Source organism: Gallus gallus, chromosome 8 (assembly GCF_016699485.2).
Source record: "Gallus gallus isolate bGalGal1 chromosome 8, bGalGal1.mat.broiler.GRCg7b, whole genome shotgun sequence".
Taxonomy (NCBI): Eukaryota; Metazoa; Chordata; class Aves; order Galliformes; family Phasianidae; genus Gallus; species Gallus gallus.
The window spans coordinates 19,308,597-19,331,843 of NC_052539.1; the positions used below are offsets into that span (position 1 = coordinate 19,308,597).

General features: G+C 39.4%; 1 protein-coding gene and 1 long non-coding RNA gene across 3 annotated transcripts in view; one reads left to right on the forward strand and one right to left on the reverse strand.

Moving 5' to 3' along the window:
- Nucleotides 1-22,286, forward strand: CFAP57 (cilia and flagella associated protein 57). Of its 2 annotated transcripts, XM_422397.8 has the most exons (22): nt 1-180; nt 251-567; nt 1,348-1,634; nt 1,795-1,975; nt 3,301-3,453; nt 4,533-4,672; nt 4,988-5,153; nt 5,538-5,651; nt 6,124-6,336; nt 6,946-7,119; nt 8,529-8,690; nt 9,148-9,303; nt 11,355-11,448; nt 12,367-12,557; nt 13,589-13,762; nt 15,158-15,316; nt 15,725-15,868; nt 16,970-17,086; nt 17,551-17,685; nt 17,769-17,912; nt 21,423-21,549; nt 21,816-22,286. In XM_422397.8, exons 1-22 carry the CDS (start codon nt 24-26, stop codon nt 22,025-22,027), a joined length of 3,717 nt encoding a protein of 1,238 aa, XP_422397.5. In that variant the 5' UTR covers nt 1-23; the 3' UTR covers nt 22,028-22,286. The 2 variants fall into 2 exon arrangements, 1 of the variants encoding a protein (XP_422397.5); XR_006939996.1 differs by lacking the exon at nt 21,816-22,286 and having other exon boundaries at nt 17,773-17,912.
- LOC107054065 overlaps nt 4,523-23,247 on the reverse strand; it is a 27,684-nt gene continuing 8,959 nt past the window's right edge. The window contains exons 3-5 of the long non-coding RNA XR_001467989.4: nt 18,333-20,032; nt 15,667-15,742; nt 4,523-4,654 (exon numbers count right to left, since the gene is read on the reverse strand). This is a non-coding gene — a long non-coding RNA (uncharacterized LOC107054065). The remainder of the gene's footprint in view (nt 4,655-15,666; nt 15,743-18,332; nt 20,033-23,247) is intronic.

A 23,247-nucleotide genomic window follows, 5' to 3' on the forward strand; every position in this document is an offset into this window, starting at 1 on the left:
GCCACGGCGACGGCGGAGGCGTCATGTCGGTGGTGGAGGCGCAGCCCGCGGCCGTCTTCGGCTGCCGGCCCGGGGTGTCCGGCGGCATCTGCTTCCTGGAGGAGCAGCTGGTGCTGTACGCGGCGGGGGCGGCCTGCGCGCAGTTCCACACCGAGCAGAGATGGCACAAGTTCATCCCAGGTGGCAGCCCCCCGCCCGACCCCGCCGCCGCCGCCGCCCGCCCCAGACCTGACCCCTCTCCTCCCCGCAGGCCGCGAGAAGAGCCGGGGCGTGCGGGCGCTGGCCGTCAGCCGCAGCCGGCGGTACCTGGCCGTCTCCGAGATGGCGGAGGAGGAGCCGGCCCTGACGGTGTACGAGCTGACGGCGGAGCCGCCGCGGCGGCGGAGGACGCTGAGCGCCGCCGAGCTGCCGGCGCGAGAGACGGTGGCCTTGGCCTTCTCCCCCGACGGCCGGTATCTGGCGGCAGCCACCGGCCCTCCCGAGGCGCAGCTCGCCCTGTGGCTGTGGGAGAAGCAGCGGCTGCTGGCCGTGGTGCGCCTCGAGGCCGCGGACATCGGTGTCTGCCAGGTAACGGCCGCTGGGGGCAGCGCAGCGGCAGAAAAGAGCAACTCCTTAATTGAAGGGCGCTTATGAACGGGACGGGGACGGGCTGGACAGGCTGGAACGTCGCTGCCATTTTTTTCTGGGGGTACACCTACAAGCAGAGGTGAACTTGGGGCAAATAGCCAGCTGTGTGAGCGCAGTTCAATGGGAGAGGAGAGTGACTGTGAAGACAAGTGCAGCCTATAGCCCCATTAAGCATGAAAAATCATGTCTAGCTACCCCTGCTGTCCTCCTATTGGGGATGGAGGTGATTAGTCCTCTGGTTTCATCAGTACACACTCATTTACACAAATTAAAATGCGTTAGGGGTAAGGTTTGCCTTTCCTGAAATACAGAAATTCTTCCTGACTTCTAAGAATGGCTGCTACTTTTCAGGTCGCTGGCTGCCTGGAAAACCTGGTAATCAGCAGTGAAGATCTATGTTTGCTCTGCTTGATCCTGAAGGGCAGAGACAACTCCCTCTTCCATATTATACAGTGATTCAGATGGCTTCTTAGATTAACAGAATTAATGCATCCATAACACCATGTGTCACACTGATATGCACAGTTCTGAAAGAGGGAAAAGTGCAAAGTGTATTTCTTAATCTCTTCTACATTCCTGTGAACCTTTTCCCCTTGTTTGTTTTCCTGCATCTCATACCTCTTTAGAACAGCTATAATACTCACATAAAGTACTTTTTCTTTTTTTTTTCCTGAAAGTGAACATAGCTGTGTAAAATAATTTCTCTCTTCTGTTCCATAGGTGAGCTTTAGTCCTCAAGACAATGCACAGGTTTGTGTTACTGGAAATGGCTTTTTTAAACTCTTTAAATACAGTGAAGGAACTTTGAAGCAGATAAATTTACAAAAGGGAGAGCCACAAAACTATCTGTGCCATGCCTGGCTGTCTGAGGAAGAAATTATATGTGGCACTGCCACAGGCAAACTTTTCCTCTTTGAAAGTGGAGAGCTGCTCTGGCAGAGAGATGTAGAATACAGAAAACCACCCAAGGAACTAGAAGAAGGTACAAGAGCAAAAGATTATGTGAGGTAAATCTTTGCAAAATAGTTGTGCATGAAGGTTTGTTGCAGGCCATTCACTTCTTTCTTGTCCAGTTTGTGAATAGGTTGTAATATTTTTGATGCTGCTAATAAACATTTTTGTTTTGTCCCTCTTATTCTGAAGACTTTATACATTTCTTGCTTGCAGTTCTTCTGATGTCTCTGGTGAACCGACCTCTGAAGACAGTGGTTCACTACAAGACTCTCTGCCTCAAATATCTGCAGTTGCAGCTTATTCCAAAGGCTTTGCATGTTCGTCTAGCCCAGGGGTTGTTCTTCTGTTTGAGAAGACCAACAAGGAAGTCTACAAGGAGAGTCAAGAAATATGGGTAGGGGAAAAAAAGCTTTTGCAAGCAATTACAAAGCAGATGCCTATTTTTGTGGGCAGGAGGGCTGCTTCTGATTCAATTATTAATAATCATTCTTAGCACAACATTGAAGTCCATTATAAGCATGAGCTTAATGCCCCAGTGATGTAAAAAGGAAGGGATTTGCCAGAGCTCACACAGAAATTCAGTGACAGATGAACTTTTGCAAGGTAGCTCTGCATGTACCCATATGTGAAATAGGCTTTGAGGTTGCTAAACTTCTGGAAACCTTTAAGAAACTTGTATTTATGTAGGCATTGGAGCTAAGGAGTAGGGTACATCAGTTATAAAAAAACTAGACTGATAGTTTGCTTTTTTTTCCAAGGCAATGCATCTTTCCCTTCAAATATTTATTATGACTTTAGCAAGACATATGCACTCTTGTGTTATCTAGTAAGACTTCTAATTGTCCCATAGGAGCTGTGTGCATTGACTTACTATGGTATCAGGATAAGGGCATTTTACTCTGATCTGGTCAAGCCTTTACATTCTGGGCCTGAAAGGTCATATCTTTCCTATGTGTTAGATCCTAGAAGTTAGATAAGGGAATCAAAATCCTTTTTGTTTGTGGATACTTGGTAAATCTTCATCAACTTCCAAACCTTTCATACTGGAAATTTAAATCTCTTATAACAGCGTTCTACTGTCAGCCAGCTTACTGTTTCCATAGTAGATTATTCCTCAAATCTACAAGATAAGAGACTTTCTGCCAGGCATGTATAGGCATATATGTGGTTTGTATGTGGCTGCCTCCAAGTCATGGATTTGAGAGGTGTGTCTTGGAATCCACTGGCTGACTGGACTCATGAGCTCAGGTCTAAAAGAGGAGGAGTTCATGAATCTTTGGTGATGTAGCCCATGTGGTCTGTTTACCAGCAATCATTTGCAAATAAGATGCCACTAATGCAGGTATTGTCAACCTGAATGATACAGTACAAATAACGGTTATTCTGAGATCACAGTTTCCAGGCAGTTTTTATTCTAACACTTCCTAGTTTTTTTGCTTACTGTCTTTTTGATACTCAAGTACTTTTTTTTTTTTAACTCAAGTACTTAAGATTACTGCTGAAATATCCTCTGATGCTCGGATGTTAGAAGTAAAGTTAGGTTATCTTGAATGCTATTCCCTGCCTGGCAGTACTTTTATGCTATTTGCCATCCAAGTTTTCTTACTGATACTGAGTATATGCTTATTAGAGTGGTATTTCAGCAAAAGTGTGTGTGTGTGTAAGTGGAAGAATGCCTACTACTAGTACGTGGTGAAATTGGATGCATTTCTTGTGCAGCTTCCTCGGGACCTGTTCACCACTGTGCCAAAGCTGTCAGGCAGACAGGACATTACATGTATATGCTTCAGCCCCTCTGAGGAAGTGCTGGTTGTTAGCACAACTAAAAATCAGCTTTACATGTTTACTATGCCCTCCGCAGATTATTTGAAGGTGAGTGCAATCTTTACACATTCCACAACCAACTTATCCAGTAGGGGATATGTTGTAGTGGCATGGGCAGTGTTCTCCTGAAATCTATTAGCTAGGCTCTGAATCCTTAAAACACATGTATGAAGTGCTTCTTTGAGGGCTGTGTTTCTGCATTTCAGTAGCCTCTTGTGGAAACATCTCTATATACCTCTCTATATGCACACCAGATGCAATTCAGTAGAGTGATAAAGGATACTGCTAAGACCATTTAAGGATGCATGTCACTATCAGATCACTTAAGGTTTTAACTGAGGGATTTTTAGTGTAATTGTAATAGTTTATGCTATACTGTAAGATGCAGAAACTTTAACATCACAGTAAAGCTGAAACAGCCTTGGGAAGCTCATCTGATTCTAAAATAATAGTTCCTGAAGTTCTAGTTAGATGTGAAACATTTTTGTGAAGGACAAACATCATAAAAAGCATTCCTTGCTTAGAAGGAATTAAATAGTACAAGGGCAGGAGTTGAATGTGTCATGAAATTGACTTGTATGAAGTTAAATACTAACCTGCATAAAGTAATACTTTATGTTTATAGGAAAGGGTTTTGCAGTTATGGAATCTTTTTCTGCATGCATTCCATAATTGCATCAGTGCTTCATATCCAGCATGGAATAGTCAAACATCCTGATTAATTTGCTTATTATTCAGCACGTAATTATTTTTAATTATCTGTCAGACCACAAGATCTTAACTGAATCCTTTCAGGTCCAGTTTTATTTATTTATCTAACTTGTGTTTATTTGGACACCTCCAATTACGATCTGCTTTCACTGGTGTATGAGATATGTGGTGCTTACGTATTCCCTGCATCACTTTTCCTGATTATTAATTATAATGTGAAAATGATTCTAACACTGTTACATTTCAAGGACGATGTTCAGACAGGAGCAGTGACAGGAGTAAGTGGCTTCCTCAAACCTATTTGATTACTGTACACAAAGAGCTATGATAGATTTCTTACCTGATTTACTGCCCACAGGGAAACATTTGGTTGTTTTTTTTGTTTTGTTTTTTTTTAATGTTATCATTTTTCTCAGGAAGAATCAAGTCATTTTGAATATCTACATTTCCCATTACATTCTGCTTCAATCACGGGTCTGGACGTCTGTATTCGGAGACCCATTGTTGCTACTTGTTCCCTGGACAAATCTGTTCGTGTCTGGAATTACAAGACAAAGTAAAGAGTTGTTTTTGTTTGTTATTACCTTCTGCTTTTTCATATATTGTGTTTAGCAGTCAGCAACATCAATTTCATGTGAATAACAGTGTTGTTTGGGTAAAAGTCTTGTGTGTAGGATACAAATGGTCTTACTGACATGCTTTGGGCTGTATGGGTATGCAGTGCCTTTAAAATGTAGTGCCAGTAGTCAAAAACCTTTTCTATTATGCAGTGTTTGTGGTAAACTTGTAACGTGTTTTAGAAAAAGAATATCCAGGAACATTCCTAGGGAGTTCATACTGTTCCATTCTGCACAATGTTTTTTTCTTTCAGCACTTTGGAGCTATGTAAGGAGTTCTGGGAGGAAGCATACACAGTAGCACTTCACCCCACTGGCCTTTTCTGTTTGGTTGGGTTTTCTGACAAACTACGATTTATAAGTCTGCTGTATGAGGACATGCATGTTTTCAAGGATTTTCCTGTGAGAGAGTGTAGAGAGGTAAGGAATGATTCAAGAATGAGACTGGGGACTTATAGGGAGCGGAGTGGGGAAAAACATGACAGAGGATAGCATCCTGTCTGATAGATCCTAGTAGGATTTAGGATATAAAAGCAAAGAAAACATTTCCAAGTATTGGAAAATGAGCTTGGACTGGTGTGTAACCATGGGCCTGGGAACCATTGAAGGGGTTTGGTCAGAAATACCAGAGGATTGAATTTTATAGGGGAAAGCACCAATTATGAAAGTGGTAAGAGGCTGATTATGTCATGCAGCTTTCTGCTTGTATAGCGTTCAGATATTAGATGATGTCATTGGAATTGATTGCATGACTTTTTATATCCACTGCATCTACACTAACGCGTGGATATTTTCTTTTTGTAGTGCTCATTCAGTAATGGAGGCCATCTTTTTGCTGCAGTTAATGGAAATGTGATTCAAATTTATTCCTGTACCACCTTTGAGAATACTAATAATTTAAAAGGACATAGCGGGAAGGTTAGTAAACAAATCCTAAACACTACAACTCATTAAGGTTTGAGTTCTTAAGATGCATTTAGAAAAGGTAAAGTATAATCTTTGATCAGGAATGGACCCCAAAATTAGAACTACAAATACAAAGCTTTCCTACTTAGTGTATGTGTGCACCACATAAATCTAGAGTCTGTCCTTACACTGAAGAATGATTTGCAGATAGCTGAACTAGGAAAAATATCTCAATGATAAAGTATAAAAATAAAATGAACCTCTTATTATGAACTGCTTTGAAAATTACAGAAATGAGCTTTTTTGTCAGTGTGATCATAAGGTAATTGGTAATGTTGGTTTTTTTTTTAATGCTGAAATGGAATTAGCTGAAAAACATCAAAGTTATTTTAAGTAAAACCTAGAAATGTGATTCCAAAGTTGTTGTGGATTTACCATTAAATAACTTGCATGTTGTCTCCTTCACATGTTTTGTGTTTGCCAGATACATGCAGTCAAATGGAGTGCAGACGATTCAAAATGTTTCTCCTGTGACACACATGGTGCTGTGTATGAGTGGAACTTATCAACAGGTAAAAGGGAGATGGAGTGCGTGCTCACATCCTGCATCTACAGCAGCATTGCCCTGCATTCTGATTCCAAAATCATCTTTGCTGTTGGATCAGACCAAACTCTCAAAGAAATTTCCGAGTCTTCGGTGAGCTAACGTGTGCTGTAGGATTTTGCTAAGTTCTTTAGGGAGGGTGCTAATGCTTTGGTTTTCTTATCATCCATGGAACCCATTCTTGATTGCTATAGTATTTACTGATGGTTTTCTAGTGTTCTTATGTCCTTTACCATGAAACTTGAGATTTTGATGTAGCTTTTATCTGTCTAATTTTACTTCAATTTACCTCAAAATCTTCTAATCCAGGAAACTAACTTTGCAATATTGTATAAAATCTTTTGCTGAAACATTAGTTCCAATATTGGATATACCTCTGCAGGCTACAGGGTTTTCTTCTTTGTTTTGGATTGGGTTTTTTTTTTTTTCTGTTAAGAACAATGCTAAATTGAATGTAATAAGCATTTCATTATTTGGAAGAGATTGACTTATGGAACTTGGCTTAAAATTTCAAGACTGCACATGTATAAAGGTCAATACTATCACTAATGGTTTTACTCCTATAGACATGTAGATTCTTCTAACTGCTTTCTTTGCTGCAGGCAGCAATATGACAATTGCGCATGCAATAAGTAATTAAATAGCTTTGGGGAACTTAACACAATGTGGTGGTAATATTTCTTTGTGGTTTGTTTCTTTTAGGTGCACCATGAAGTGCCTGCTTTTGATGTTGTTTATACTGCAGTAGCTGTTTCTCATTCTGGTGACATGGTATTTGTTGGTACATCTCTGGGGACAGTACGATCTATGAAGTACCCATTACCTTTGTGCAGGGATTTCAATGAGTATCAAGCCCACGCGGGTGCTATTACAAAGGTAACACAGAATACTTCTTTGCCATGCCAGTTGTACACATCTCATTTAGCACCAATTCTCCTTCCCCTTTCATAGCATAGTACGTGATAGGACTAGAGGGAATGGCTTCAAGCTGTACCAGGGAAGGTTCAGGCTGGACATTAGGAAATACTACTACTCTGAAAGGGTGGTCAGGCACTGGAATGGGCTGCCCGGAGAGGTGGTGGAGTCACCGACCCTGGGGGTGTTCAAGGAACGTTTGGACATTGTGTTGAGGGACATGGTTTAATGAGAACTATTGGTGATGGGTGGATGGTTGGACTGGGTGATCCTGTGGGTCTTTTCCAACCTTGGCAATTCTATGATTCTATGTTCTGAGGTTGAGCCTGCTTGTGGAGAGTGAAGATTAGAGAATTCACAAAAGTCTTGTCTTAAGAAATAGGCATTACTAGACAAGCAGGTTTTGGTTTTTTTTTTTTTTTAAAGTAAAGGATTAAGTCATGAAATAGTCCTCAGTGGCTTGCACCAGGATACATAACAAGGCATATTCCTGATAGAGAACTTTGATACATCTCTTTTTGGAAAGAGAAAGATAAAACTATGCAGGGTTGGAAATCTATTATAGGAATGGAAGGAGGAATGAGATACATGCATTAAGCAATTTGCTGCCAGGGTAAACAGAAGATTGCTATACCAGTCTGCTAATTATAGTGTTTCTAGAAGGCTACTGAAGAATGTATGAAAGACGGGGACATGGTGAGTGGAGCCTTCAACCACGAGATATTTTAGTACACTTTTGGGAGCCCATGTGTTCTGCCTTCTTAAAACTGCTGATGATTTTGGTGTTTTAAATATCACTGTCAAATACAGCACCTTGACTGCACAGTCCAACATTAGGCTACATACTAGGTGATTACTAGAACCATACTATCACTTCACTCGCAAGCTGTGTCAGCTTCCAGGTACTCTATGCCAAGCTACACAGTCACAGGAGGTCTGGAGCAGACGACTGCAGTTATTACTAGATATCTCTCAGTGAGCTTTTTATGCAAATTCAAGAGAAAGATTTAGTCACCTGTTACTCAAACAACTGCTCAGAGAAAAGAGGCTAAGGACCTTTGGAATTTTCATATGAATTGCTTGTCTGCTATGACTATCTAGAAGGTCTTGCCTGTTTCAGGTTTTTAAAATCTTCCTACAGCTTAGAGAACAGAAGTTTTCACAAGTCTTCAGGATCTTCATTCCTTTCTGATGTTTTCTGGACCTGCGTGGAGCAGGACAAGAGGATGCTGGACTATGTTAATACTTCTTCTATAGGCTGTGGTAGAAATGACAGGGAATAAGTGGGTGGGAAGCAAAATGTGACGCAAGCTCAAACAATGTCTTTGTTCTTCCTTGTCTCAATCGTTCCACTGTCTCTTCCTTCTAAGATGTCTGTAACAAATGATGACCTATTTTTGCTGACTGCCTCAGAGGATGGCTCTATATTCTTCTGGAAAGTATGTAGTAAGAAAGGAAAGATACTGAAAAGGGAAAAGGAATTTGAATATGCTGAGGAGGTGTTGATCATGAAATCTGATATAGAAGAGAAGGTAAGAGGAGCAACCTGTGCATATGAACCATAAGATTCCTAGTTTGCAGTTTATGAATTACATTTGCAAGATGTTTGTGACTAGGTGTGCCTGTATGGCCCTTTGTCTAAGAGAACTTGCATGGCTTTCTTCATAAGAAGAGGTTGCAGCAAGTAGCTGAGCGTTAACATGCAAACAGTACTATATGAGCAGCAAATGTAGAAAAGAGTTTTGTCTTTTCTCCAATACCTTCTCCAGTCACTTGTAGGCAGTTTTAATGTGGTAGAGAAGTCAGCTGCATTTTTATAAACCATCTTGTAAAATAACAAAGGAAACTTGCTTCTGGAACTTATTAGTCTGTCTCGGTGAAAATTCTCTAAGCCTGTCTTTCAGAAATAGTTAAAGCATCCTTAAGAAACTGTTGCTAATGGCAAATAATCTCTCTGTTAAAAGTATCTTCTCATCCATGTCCTAATAGAGTCGGACAATTCTAGACCTTCAGATTCGTGTGAAAGAACTACAGATAGAAAACGATTACCAGTTACGTCTCAAGGACATGAGTTGTTATGAAAAAATAAAGGAATTAGAAGAGACTTTCACTCAAGAACTAGAATCCCTTAAAAACAAACACCAGGTATGATTTATACTGCAGTACCAAATACTAAGTCTTTCCCTTTTGAGTTAAATTCAAGCTCGCATTATGTATGTATGAATGCCACAGGACATCTGAAGAATGCAACATTCCTTTCCAATGAAGATGTTCCTGATATTTGTAAAGCACGAACCTATTCTTTGAGTCAACTATCTTATAAGTACTGAGGGGAAGCACGAGGCTACCTGGGAGAAAACAGTTTCAGCAATAACTTTTGCCTGCATCCAAGGATCAGTAAGATCTATTACCCATGGGTAGAAGTGGGACTGTGCCTTAAAAGCTACATGACATGCAACTTGCACCTCCTACGGTTGTTCATTTTACTGCCTTTTTCTTTATGCTTTGGCTGCTTAGCACTTTTAAGAACATTCAGTGATGTGTCTGGTACGCTTTTTGAAAATAGAATTAAACTATATCCTCTGGATTTCTCCTGTTCATGTACTTACTGGTTTCTCTGTGGTCATGAAGGAGGGCTTCACTGAAAGGCAAAAGCCATAATAATTTCTCCCAGTGTCTTGTTTATATGTGCCTACTCATTCTATCCTGTCTATCCAATGCATGCCCCACATGGTTGATCTGTAACTTGTTATATTTCAGGACCCTATTTAGAGTTAGAATGCAGGTGGTGCAATAGCAATTTCACTGTCAGTCAAATGGCTTGAGGTGAGAGATTACATACCCTATATGCCACGATGGAATTCTATCATTTCCATGTTCTTTTCAAGCTTTACAATAAATATTATCCCATCCTGGTGATTTGTTAGCGCTTATTTTGTTGAGTTGTACATAGTCCCTTCAGAAAGTATTTCAGTTTGACTCCACATAAAGGATTCCAGAGGGAAAGCTTGCCAAGATACTTGTTAGTTTTGTTGTTCTATGGTCTTGTTATAAAAGTGCTCCTTTTATAACTTGCATGTCCGCTGGCTCTGGAAATGCTCTGATGAGTTTCTGATCTTGATTTTTTTTGTGAAATTTAATTACTGATTTTGAAGTTTTCTTCCAGTTGTTCCTTAGGCTCTCAGGCTTTTCTTGTTGTTCTTTTGCATTTTAAATAACCAGAGTTTTAACTTCCCTATTTTTCCTCATTTTTATATAGCTTGACCTTTAAGAAGGTCGCCTGTTCACATCTTATATAATTCATTCCTTTAACTGCATTTTACCCGTGCCAGTTTTCTTCTGCATTTCTTCAGGTCTTTTCAGAATGGTTATTACCTCAGCTACACTGAAACTTCTTTAGGCTGGTTGATTATAGGATTGCAAGCAAATGCTTTTGAAGGTGAATAGAAGTTCAAGTCAGGCAAGTTGCACTTCCTCTGGGAAGATCAGTAGTTATTAAGATGAAACAAAATGACAATTTCAGCACCTTTGGGGCTTGCTTCTCTAATTGTTGTGTCCAGTAGGCAAATGGAGTATTTCTATTTATGCAAAAGCCATATAGTTCTTATGTGAAGAAAGTTAAAAGAAAAAAAAATGTACCTGTGGTGGTTCCCTCCAAATTTTCTGTTCTTTGTGTCTTTTTTCCAGTTCTTTGTGTCTTTTTAGAAGATTAAGTAATTTGCAGTGGTAGAAGAACATGCCAAGCAAATGGCATTCAAACCTTGCTTTTGCCTAGTTTTGTCATTCCATGCAAATGTCAGTCCTTTAGGACTTCGAAGTTGCTCCAAGTGAGCAGCTTGAATTTTGATATCTGGACAACAATTTGCAGAACTGTGTATCCTCCTCAAGCGGGCACACACAAAAAAAGTGGAGGTTTCTGTGGCTCACAAACTTTTCTTGTTAAATTAGGATTATACACTTTCCTGTATTACATGAACTCCATTTGCAACTTTTCTTTAGCTCTCCTTAGTATTGTAATTTTTCATAGTGGATCTCTGGGACAACTCAGCTTAATAATGCATGGTATGCATTATTTTAGTGAGAGATTTCTAACATCATTCTGTCATGTATGCGTTCCCCACCCTTGGCAAAAATACAAAGGATTTAGACTGCTTTGCTATTTTCAAGCTTTTGTTCTTTATGTTTTTTTTCCCCAGATTTTACAGGCAGAGAAAGACAATCAGGAAATGCAACACCAGCTTCAACTATCTGAGCTGATGAATAAACATGCCAAGGAGATGCGAGACCTAGGTTAGACTATAATAAGTGTTTGTAACTAGAGTCTGCAGGAAGTGCATTAGATTATGTTGTGTATGTGTTCATCACCACGGGCAAGAACACAAAGAATTTGGACACTGCAAGTAAAGTGATGAGCAGGGATTATCAGAGTGCAGGGTAAAAGGAAAAAAGGCATGTGTGTCATATAGATAGAGCAAACCAAAAGTTTGTCTAAACTGCACTGCACACGTGACCAGAAGAACGTGCACATGGGTATTTTATCTTAGATGTTCTGTTTTTGAGATCAGTAATTTCCTCAGTTAACACTCACTGTACAAGACTTGTGATGTCATACTGTTCAACAACCAGGCTAATTAGTGTACAGTGAGTACACATGGAAATACCTAGATTCCAGATTCTTAATCAAGATAAAACAGAAATACAGCAAAATAGTACCAAATATCAAGTCTGCTCTGTAGCAGCTGTGCTTATACATTTCTGTCACGGCTGGCATTCTCAGGGGAATGCCTAGATTGACTGCTATTCATTTTCTGTAATGGCAGACTAGGGGATTTTGGTGCAGGTTTTGGACTTATTCAAGCTGAAACATTTTTTTCTGTTGCATTCTGCAGGGAGACAACAGAATATTCAGAGGCTCAACTGAGAAAGGTGAATGGCAATTTTAGAGCAGGCTTTATTAGTGAAGTGATAAAAGTAAAAGAAAGAGCAGAAAACCCAAGAGATGGTTTTCTGATGTAGAATTTTGTACGGCCATAGAGCCTAAAACCCCTGTATATCTGACAAGGAAAGAGATGAGTTGCTTGTAGTGTAATTTATTGCAACCAGCTGTCAAAAAGACAGTAGAAAATAAGACATTGATAATAGTAGAAGGATAGGATACACCTCTCTTTTCTATGAGTTTTATCAGTTCCATCTGTTTCCTGTTTCCAGAATCTGACAGTAACCAGAAACTATTGATGGAAAATGAGAAATACCAGGAGCTGCAAGTAGACTCCCAGAGGATGCAAGAGGAATATGAGAAACAACTGCACAATTTGCAGGAAAGCAAAAACAGGACTGTGGAAGAGCTAACAGATTATTATGAGGAGAAACTTAATGAGAAATCTCTTCTGTTGGAGGAGGTATGAAACTTGATTGGCGGTTTGAACTGTTGACTATTTTTATTTCCAACTGTGATGAAACGTTTCCTAGAGGAGGGAAAGTTGGCACCCTTCGTGCAATTCCTAATGTGCCTGTAACCTTGGGGGGAAGATGTGTCAACAGATAGAATAGTAATGAGGAAAACCCCAACTGAGTTACCAACTTTTGTAGGCTTCATACATTCAGTAACCTGCTGAGAAAAACATCCTCAGGTATTCTTAGCTTTGACTCTGTTTCCTACATCCAAGAATTCCTTTTTATTAATGGGGGTTAGAAGTTACACTTACTGCAATCGGATAAAGATTAAATCACCTTGTTCTAATGAAGGGATAACTATTCTAAACTGGTGAATTCTATGGCTCCTGTTCACTGAAATCACTAATGTCACCAAGTCCCTGAGATTCCTGCCTGCATAATTTGAGCAAGAAAAAGGAATAACCTGAGTACTTATGTGAAACTCCTCCACCTAAAGGTCAAAGACTCAGCCAAATAGGGCAGCCAGATAACTGATGATGATATAACTAATGTCAATAAATTCCTTCAGTGTTACTGTTTGCATCTCTGTGTTGCAACACCAACTTGGAAAGAATGTGAGAAGAAATAATGCAGATACTGATGCAAAGCTGAGCATTTATTGTCCTTAATGCAGCAGAAACAGCAATTTAGAAAGGTCTTCTCAAGCGTAACTCAGGTTTGCATTTGCTGTTGTGAGAACAAGTTTGCTAATTTGGCTAGTTTTCAGATATATATAAAACTTTAATTTATTTTGTAGTCCTCTTAACATTAAACATCTAAGCCTTAAGAAGATTTTTTAGTCTTTGTCTTAACAGTTTTTTAAAGTGACTTTAATCCCCTTAGAAGTTGTTAGCTTGAACACTATTGCTGCAATCGAAACTGAAGAGTCCACTAAATATAGGCCCTCCTAGGAGAAATGCAGTTACAGATAAAGAATTCTCTTCTTTATTGGTCATCTATTGTTGTCTTCTCTAACGTTTGCTTTTCCTAACTACAGGCAGAGGAAGATATGAGGCAGCAGCTTCAAGCACATGAAGAAATTAAGAAACAGATTGAAGAAGATGAAGACCGAGAAATCCAGGATATCAAAATTAAATATGAGAGATGGCTTATAGAGGAAAAGGAGTCAAATCTGCAACTGAAAGGAGAAATAGGAGTCATGAATAAAAGGGTATCTCTTATTCTGTGATAGAATTGTGTCTGCACACAAAGACCTGTTGCCAGGGACTGAATGTGTATAATGATGTGTCAAGACCTACTAATATATTCTGTAAATATTTAAATTTTCATATGAGAACAGTTGCTCCTTTTTATATCCATTCAAATATTTCAGAACATTTGGTCAGAAGAAGAAGCTGTGCACTGATTGAATGCTGATATCCTTAGAGATGATAGAGCAGGTGTGCAGTTGTTGGTACACTTCCTTCTACTGTTCATAGTTTGAAATCATAAGCAATAACTTTGTTTATCCTATGATGGGAAACAAATGAACTTTTTAATTTTTCCAAGATCTGATATGTTACTATGTTAGAAAAACACTTGTATTGCTTCTTTTAATGCTGTACACATTGTGCTTTATACATATCAACATTTCTTACTGTTCTTACTCCCAGAGTTTTGAAGTAGGCATAGAAATTTTAGCTCTTTTACTAGCTGGATATTACATTTTCCTAAGGATATAGAGGTTTTTTGACTGCACAGTGTCTTTTACCTTTGTACTGTGAGTCAGTTCTGATGACTTTTAGACACTGGGAATATCTCTGTGGGCATTCAAAGTCTGTCCAGCACCATTTCCCAGTTCTGACCTTCTTGGCTTTGCAGGACTTGCACTAAGACAGGGATTTCAAGGATGCTTAAGAGCTATGAATCAGGCACCTATCAGCCTAGTTTTGTCATTATTAGAGATGTACGACTGATAACCACCTTGTATAAGGGAGGCTCATAAAGTAATTTTCCATGACTTGAGTGTTATTTGAAGCTGTGGATAATATCCACACACTTTCTGCTTCTGAATGTCAGTTCCTTACTGTAGGACAGCTCATTTTTTTCATTGCTTTCAAGATTTAGACATTATGGATCAATATTATGGAGACTTCTCAATCATTTCAGAGATCAATTTCAATCAAGCTAATTAATTTGCAACTACTTTCTCCTAATCAACATGAAATTTGAGCTGCTTTGTTCTTGTTTTTTTTGTTTTTTTTTTTTTTAATATGTGTGAATCTTTCTATCTGCTTTCCTCATCTCCTTGCTTCTAAAGAACATCTGCTAAGATTGCTTTCCCTGCACATGGTTTGTAATACTTCATTTTTTGGTGAAACGTGCCTCTATGATTTCTCAAAGCCCATCTTAATTCTCTGTTTTCCCAACAATATGTCCATCTGTCCTTCAGTTGTTTACTTTTTTCTAGATGGTCCAGAACATTAAATGCCCTTGATGAAGTGATATTAAAATCCTGCAATCTATTAATCTGATATCCTTCATCCTGCAGTGACTACGGTATCTTAGAGAGTATGATGGTTAAGTAATGAAAAACTTGTAAGTTCTTCCTTGGTTGCCTCTGTAGTTGAACAGCCTACAGAAGGAGCTCAAAGAACGAAACAATGACATTGAGGACATGAAACTGGAACAGCAGAATCTGCAAGGTATAATTAAGTCATTGGAGAAGGACATCTCAATGCTGAACACAAATATTGAAAAGAGAACTAACACTATTCAGGAAAAGGTGAGAAACTGGACAAGAGGCTGAGATCATAGTCTCCCTCCCTTAATTTAATACAAGTAATTATTTTAGTAATATGGTGTTAACATGATGTGCTGGAAACTCATTTTTAACTTCAAGAATTTGTTAAGTCTTTAGTTTGGGACCTTAATGTTTTTAAGCTTTCCTTCAGGAACTCCATGTAGTATGTTGAGTTTCTCATCCCCCATTCCTAGGTTTGTAGGATTATCCATCATCTCTGCATTATTTACCCCCCTGCTTCCCACCCAGTATGTGTGAGATTTGTGACTGAAGTCTAGGCTTCCAGTAGATACGTGACTGCTGTTTTTGCCCATGCCATATTTACACCTCACCTTAAGGATCTTTGAGAGTGCTAGGTCTGATTCAAGTTTCTGTATGTATTTCTCCCAGGAGAAGCACATATATGACCTAAAAAAGAAAAACCAGGAATTGGAAAAGTTCAAGTTTGTATTGGATCACAGAATAGAGCAGTTTAAAAAACAAATAGAATCACGTGAAAATGATATCAAAATAATGCAGAAGCAGATCCATGAGGTGAGTAACACCATAATTAGGCCTCTGCTACTAAACCCTCTGGCTGAACATGAGGATCACCAGGCCAGACTCATGGAGATCCCTGTTTGTTCCTTGACTTCTTTCTAAGATGCATAACATTGATTCAACAGCTTTACAGCTAGGAAAAATACTTCCATGCAATAGGTATTTCATCCTGTATCACACGGTGCCAGTGACTGATACTGCTAAGTTCCTGCTTCAGCATTTTATTCAAGACTGAGTAATAGAACCTTTGCTTAAAAATCTCATCCTTATTTGGTTGCCCTGCATATACCTTGTAGAGTTTGCAAGATGCTGCCTTTGCTGATCTGGAGGAAGAGGGAGAGAACTCTTCTCAGAAAGTTGCAGATTTATTCAAAGAAAACCAAATTTAAGAATTAGATTCATCAACTAATCAATGGAAATTTTCCATGTGTTCATAATTAGCTTGCAGCAAGTTCACTGAAGCAATTTATTCATGATATAATCTTAGTGTGACCTATCCATTCCTAATCACTGACCTGTTTGGTTTTGTAAGTCTATTTATTCAGAATGAAAGCCTTTTAAATAAATGTAAGCTAATGAACATCTTATGTGCATGTCAGACTAGCATAAGGAAAGCTCTATCCTCACTTCTGGTCACCTTCTCATGTCAGTAAATGCTGTAGCACCCTTAGTGCTTTTTTTGTCCATTTTTCTACATCATCACAGTTTTTCATGCATTTCTTTCTTTTCAGTATCAGATGGTTCTTGTTGTTGCACTTACTCTTTCCAGTATTGATTGTTAATTTTCACCTAAGTCGTTTTTATTCAGATAGAACAGTACAGCCCTAGCCCAACTCAAGGGAATCAATGGCATCACATCCCTTTCAAATTACAGGTAGAAGAGATCTTATATCCATTTTTTCCTCTTTACTCTGGATTCTGGCAGAGGGCAGTGTTGTTCCAAAATTGACTTATTTTGTGTTATACACAATTCAACCTGAAGAGGGATCTACTCCCTCAAGCCTGTATTTCCAGTCCCCGATTTTTCCTGTTACGTGTTGTTGTTTTCATAATGTCTCTACTTAATCTTGATGTCCTCCCTTTGCTTCCTTTCAGATGGAGAGGGAACTGGAACAACTCCACAAGGAGAACACACAGTTGAAACTAAATATCACACAATTGCAGCAGAAACTAAAAGCAACCGATAACGAGTTGCACAAAGAGAGGCAGAAGGTATTGGGATACAGCCACTGTACAGTGGTCCCAGTGATCCACAGTCCTGGATAATGAAGTTTGTGGGGGTGTAACGCTGCAGAAGCATTAATGTGAGCAAGGAGGTCCTTTGGGAGTGCTGCATACAAGGACCAGGGAGCAGGAGAGTCTACAAATTGGGGACAAGGGCAGAAAACTTTTAAGTCTGCAACCAAATTAGCAAGCTGATATTAAGAAAATTCAGCTACTTATACACAAGTTCAATCAACACATTCTCCCAGGTTTAACAGCACAGTGAGGCAGATAACAAACTGCAGGTGTTTTTAATAAAGTATTTCTAAACAACTAAATGTCAGCATATATTAGCTTTCACCTTTTCTGCTAGATTTTCTAGAAGACTGTATATGTCAGACTACAGTGCCTACTGTACAGGCTACAATGCCTACTGTGAGCCAAGTAGGAATGTATCTATATTACTATTACAGAAGCAAAATATGGAAGCTCTCATTAAACGATTTAAAATGGATCTTCATAACTGCGTGGGCTTCATTCAGGATTATAAAAAACTGAAGGCTGGGATCCGTGAGCTCTACACCAAGTATGTGCAGCAATTGGAAATGGTGAGTTAGAGACTTTGCCTTCTCCTTACAGATGAGTATCTATGACAGTGTATTTATTGAGGCAAAACTTTGTGCCCCCTCAGGTAGAGATGGAAGAGGTAGACACAGATCTGCAGCAGGAGTACATGAGACAACGAGAATATCTTGAGAGGAATTTAGCAGCCCTAAAAAAGAAGGTGGTGAAGGATCAGGAAGTCCACCAAGCTGCTTATACACGCATCATGCAGGTAACAAGCCTTTCCTTTTGTTATAGGTAAGAAGGAAGGAGGTGCACAAAAGAGACTGCAATCACTGTACTGCTATTAATTCTTAGAACTTTAAAACAGTTTCTGTTTGTTTCCTTGCCAGGAAGTACTAAGGTTTTCAAGTGCTTCTATTCAAGGACAATATTCATTGAGCTACTAACACCCTACAATTTTCTGGACAGAAAGAGCAAGTTCTCCAATCACAGAAACTGCTGCTGTTTTGCAGATATTTTTGTTTGTCTGCCATTTCCCATTTTTAAAGGAGATAGGGTATAATGCTGTAGCGTGATAAAAAAATACAGCAATAATAGCAGGGTGGCACAATCCTAGGCTACAGCAAATGAGAACAAGCCCAAATGCAGCAGCCATGGACACAGAAACAAATAAAGAAGAACTGCTTACCTTTAGAAGGCCTCCAATAGGCAAGGATCTCCAGAGAGGTACCTTCACTTCCCCTGCCAACCCTTAAATGAGGTCTGGAATGGAGTGGATCCTGGCTTCACCCCTCCTGGTTACTCAGATGCACTGCATGCACCTGAGCTCCTGTGTTGGCCCTACCTTCCGTCAGGTGCTCAATCACTGTTTCAGGCCATGACTTAGCATGTTCACTACATCAGCATTTTCACTAGGGCATCTCTGCTACCTGATTTTTTAAAAAGTAATTAATGGACTTGCTTTATTTCAAATAGTATTTTTAATTACCTCCATTGTCAATTTGCACCTTAGAATCAAGCTGCACTTACTCTGTGGTGTTGTTTAGGAAGTAATTTTGGATAAAGAAAGAATATTGACTTTATTTGGTTACATAGGTCCATTCCTACTGATCTGAATTCAGAAGGGCTTTCAGCTGTTCTCATCCAGATTTTCCAAGTGAGCTCAGAAACACACAGTTAATATGCCTATTCATATCAAGATCTCCTGCTCAGAATCCTTGTTCCTCACAAAGCAAGATAAACTTATGGCAGCTGAGGCCAAAGATCCAGTTTGTTTTCATCTGGAAATGAGAGGATATGGAGCCCCACAACGAACATCCTGGGAGGACAGCACTTTCACAGTCTCTTCTTACCATAGTCTCCTTCTGCTCCGTCAGCATTTCCTTTTCCCCTCACTTTTCTTCATTGTTACTTTATTACGCTTCCTCTGGATCTCTAGACCTTAGTCCTCACCTAAGTCATCTGTATATTGTTATTTATCCATAGTGACTCTTCAGGCCCATGCAGCAGCAGTCTTCTTCCTTGGCCTTATTTTATTTTTTTTTCCACTCCTGTGAATTTGATGTTTTCTTTTGGCACAAAACAGGATGGCTTCAGAAAAGAACCTGAAGAATTTTCTTGCTGGAATAGGGTGACAGATGGTGCTTATAATGATAATACTCAATGTCTTGGACCAGTAAGCCTGACATGAAACGATGATTAAAACTAAATTAATAAAACATCTGGAAGATGAAGATATCAAAGGTTCTAACCAGCCTGGTTTCTTCAAAGAAAAAGCAGTTCTCTGAAGTCTAGTACATTAATGAGACTTTACAGCCAGGAGGAATTATCATGGTCTTCCAGTCCATCACAGGAGACTTTTAAAACTAGTTTAGACAAACTTTTGTCAGAGCTTGCTTTGAACAAGTAAATGACATCTTGATGGCCTTCTAGCTCTGTATTTCTATTAGTCCTCAGTCGTGCTTACATTTTCAGAGCTGTGCATTCCTCTTTGAGTGACTGTTCATAGGTACATTCCATTAATAACTGCTGCAACAGATGATTAGAACTGCCAAGATAATTTTAATTGTTCTTACCAATTGACAGTTGCCTGTTGTTGGACTGTTAGTTTTCCCTCCAGCCTCCTGTATTTGTAATGACTTCTTTGATCAGATGGATACATAAGAACAGACATACTGAAAAATCTTGAAGTAACACTGCTTGAACTGAAGCATTTGTAGGATCATCTTTTCCATCATGTGTCATCCCTGTCTCTGACAGTCAGCGCTGTAGGGACTCACTAGGCTGTAGGTTGTGTCCAAACATCATATGCAGTTGTTTCTGGTGTCCTCATCCTCCATGCACTTGATCAGTCCTTTTCTGAAACAATTTCTACTTTGCTGCAACATCCTATGACAAAGAGGTTTGCAATGAGCATTTATTTTAATCCATTGCATGATCATTTTGATGTGGTGCAAGCTTCCAGTTAGAATGCAAAGATTGAATTAAAAGCTAAATCTGTCTGGATAGCCTGCCTCTTCAGAAGAATATCACCAGTGTTAACCAATAGCCTTTTGAGCACTCAACAAGCCAAACAAGACATTTCTAAGCAGCTGGAATTACCTCACAGAGGATACTATGCATTTTGCTAAGAAGTCAAAAGTAACATCTTAACTGATACCAGCATCAAGTTCTGGGGTAAATACCTAGCAGTTAAATTTCATCTGTGTTTGAAGACCTGAATTAAACAAGTCAGAATCGAAAAAATATTGTGGTTTCAGATCAGGCTGCATAAGCTCACCTACCCATCCTGCATTTATTATCCAACACAAACCCTCGCAAGAACAACTGCTGCCCAAGCTCAAACCTTAACACATTCCACAATCTTCCTCTGTATATTTCGCTGTCTTTGCAAGAGTAAAATGTAGAATTCCATTCTTGTTGAATTAGAAAATAAATATTTAATTAGTACTTCTCCTGCTTCTGAATCACAACCAACAGTTTTATCATCCTTCACTAGTATTAGCCCATATTGCCTTTGCTGAAGACTTTGAAGCTGTCAATATAGTGTGTAGAAGAAAATCATATTACATTAATCTGTACTTTTACAACACCTTCAGTGAGATGCTTTGTGGTAGGCTGTTAAAAAAAAATTAGAGGGTTGAACTTTTATAGGTTGAAAGCTGATTGAAAAAAAGAACAAAGAACTGATTTAAAAAAAGAACAAAAATACATGGCCAACCTTTCCTCCTAACAAAACGTTAGCAGTAGGTGTCTCAAGTTTCCATATGCTTTATGTATTTCTTAATAAAGTGGAAAGGGAGTTGGAAGGTGATGTCAGTCAGAACTAATGAAAAGGTCTTTGAAGATCTGCAAGGAGATAATGATAATTTAAGTGAATAGATATGTGGTGTAAAAGTGAAAAGCAAAATGATGCAGACTGAAGGGAGCAATGGGAAATCTACATCTTAATTCTGAATTAATTGGATCAATCACAGAGCAGGACTTGAGCTTCTCTGTGGAACTGCAGTGATGATGATGTCTCAGAATGCAGCTGCAGTCAGAAGAGCAAAACAAATATTAGCTTCTTGAGCTTATGTGATTAAAATTCTGTCACGTTTTATTTCAGATCTACTGTAGCCTTATCTGAAATATGCAAAGTACTGATTGCTCTAGCTCCACAAGCATATAGTATCTTCTGCTTGTACTGATTTTACACTGCCCAGTTTCCTTCCGAAGGACATGTTGCTGAGCCAGATAGTACCTGTGCTTTTCCTCATAGAGTCTATTGGTTTTGCAGGAAAATGTGAGTCTGATTAAGGAAATTAATGACTTGCGACAAGAACTGACAGTGGCTCATACCCAGGTACATGACCTCCAGTCAGCACTAAAATTAACCAAGAAGAAGCAAGCAATTCAAGACACAGGTGAATAATGCTTCATGTGTGTCCGCATGCTGTCAGAGTTCATTCCAGAAGCCCTCTTCGACCTTAGTGAACTATTCTGTTATTATCTCTGTATTGTTTCAGTTTGTCTGCCTGATGGTACCTATAGCACTGTAATGTTCTGGTGAACACTGCAAAATATTACTGCTCAGCTGTACTTCTTCAGTCCTGAAAGATGTCTTTCTTTGCTTATTCCAAAGAAGTGTGTGCTAGACCTTTACTCCGTCCTCTCTGATTTTATCTCCTAGCTCCCTCCAATGAAACGCTGTCAAGCCCAGCTGTGCTAAGGTTGAATGCGCAGAAGGAAAATGAGAAAATCATAGAAATGCAGCTGCTTGAAATCCAACATCTACGAGACCAAGTTCAAGAGAAGGGGCAAGGCCTTGAAGCTCAGCCTCTGTTATATGGAATGCTTCCTAAGCTGAATCTGGAAAGAAGCCACAAGATGCATCAACACTGACCTGGTTCAAGGACACCTTATGTTGTTATATTCTCCTGGCAGGCTCAGAAATCCAACAGCATAGATTAGACTTCCATTATCACTAGAAGCATTCCTGTAGCACTCACTGCTCAGGACACAAGACATCAACCTTTCTTTGCTCCTTCTTTCCTGCCCTTTCCATGAGTACCTACCTCTTACTTAAGAATGCATGTTCTGAAGTCTTTCTGCTGCCAGGGAACCAAGAGAAAAATAAATAAATACGTTTGTGTTAGAGCAAGATTGATCTTTGTGCCTTCATGCTTGGGCAGTTACACACCCCTCTCTAAAAATAATAACATGTCCTAGTTCAGAATTGCTAGTCAACTCTGTAAACTTTGTCTGCTAGAATTCTCATTTGATGTCATTGTGCTGCAAAAACAATATCATCCTTCACTTTTCCAAAACTGGCTTGCCTATATCCATACAAAGGGCTGCCTGTACTTAAGACAGATGTCACTGCTACTCCAAGGAGGTATCCGGTCACTGACTGAAAATCAGTTACCTTGTGAAAGCAATCTTTGGCTAGTGGTCAAGCATTCCAAGCTGGAGCTGTGCTCAAGCCCCTGCCTCATTTTGAGAGATGTGTTGTTCCATTACAATAATTTCAGCAAGACTCCAAAATCTGCAGTAAAGTATATCTTATGTCCTAACTCATATATAAATAAAATAAATTCATCTTTGCTTTTTTTCCCAACATCTGCAACCACTTTTGTTCAAGTTTGCAGTGAAATTCCCCTAAAATGTCACTTTTCAAAATATTTACATATAGAAAAAAACAAGGACTCCTTTCTCTGATCATCAGGGAAAAAAGAAAGTTTTTCATTTTGGGGTCTCAGTATACATATTTGCTTCACTGAGGACTACTGCACATGTATGAGAAGTTTGTAGCTACTTTATGAGCATGGGAACTACATGGTGTTATAACAGCCCGTACATTGCTGTTTCTGTTTCCTATCCTGAATTGCAGACAAGTGACAAGCACTTTCTAAATACTAATGATAATTTTACACTGAAGATCATGGTGTCAGGGCTGGGTAACACATAACCTCTGGAGATACTAGACTCTTATCCACTATTGTAAAACAGCTGGTTCTGTGAGCTCTCATGACCCAGGATGCTTCAGTTGCATGCTTTGTCCTCGAATGTGGAATAAAGTTTCTTTAGCCTCTCTTGTCTTATTTTGCAGCTTTAACCTGCAT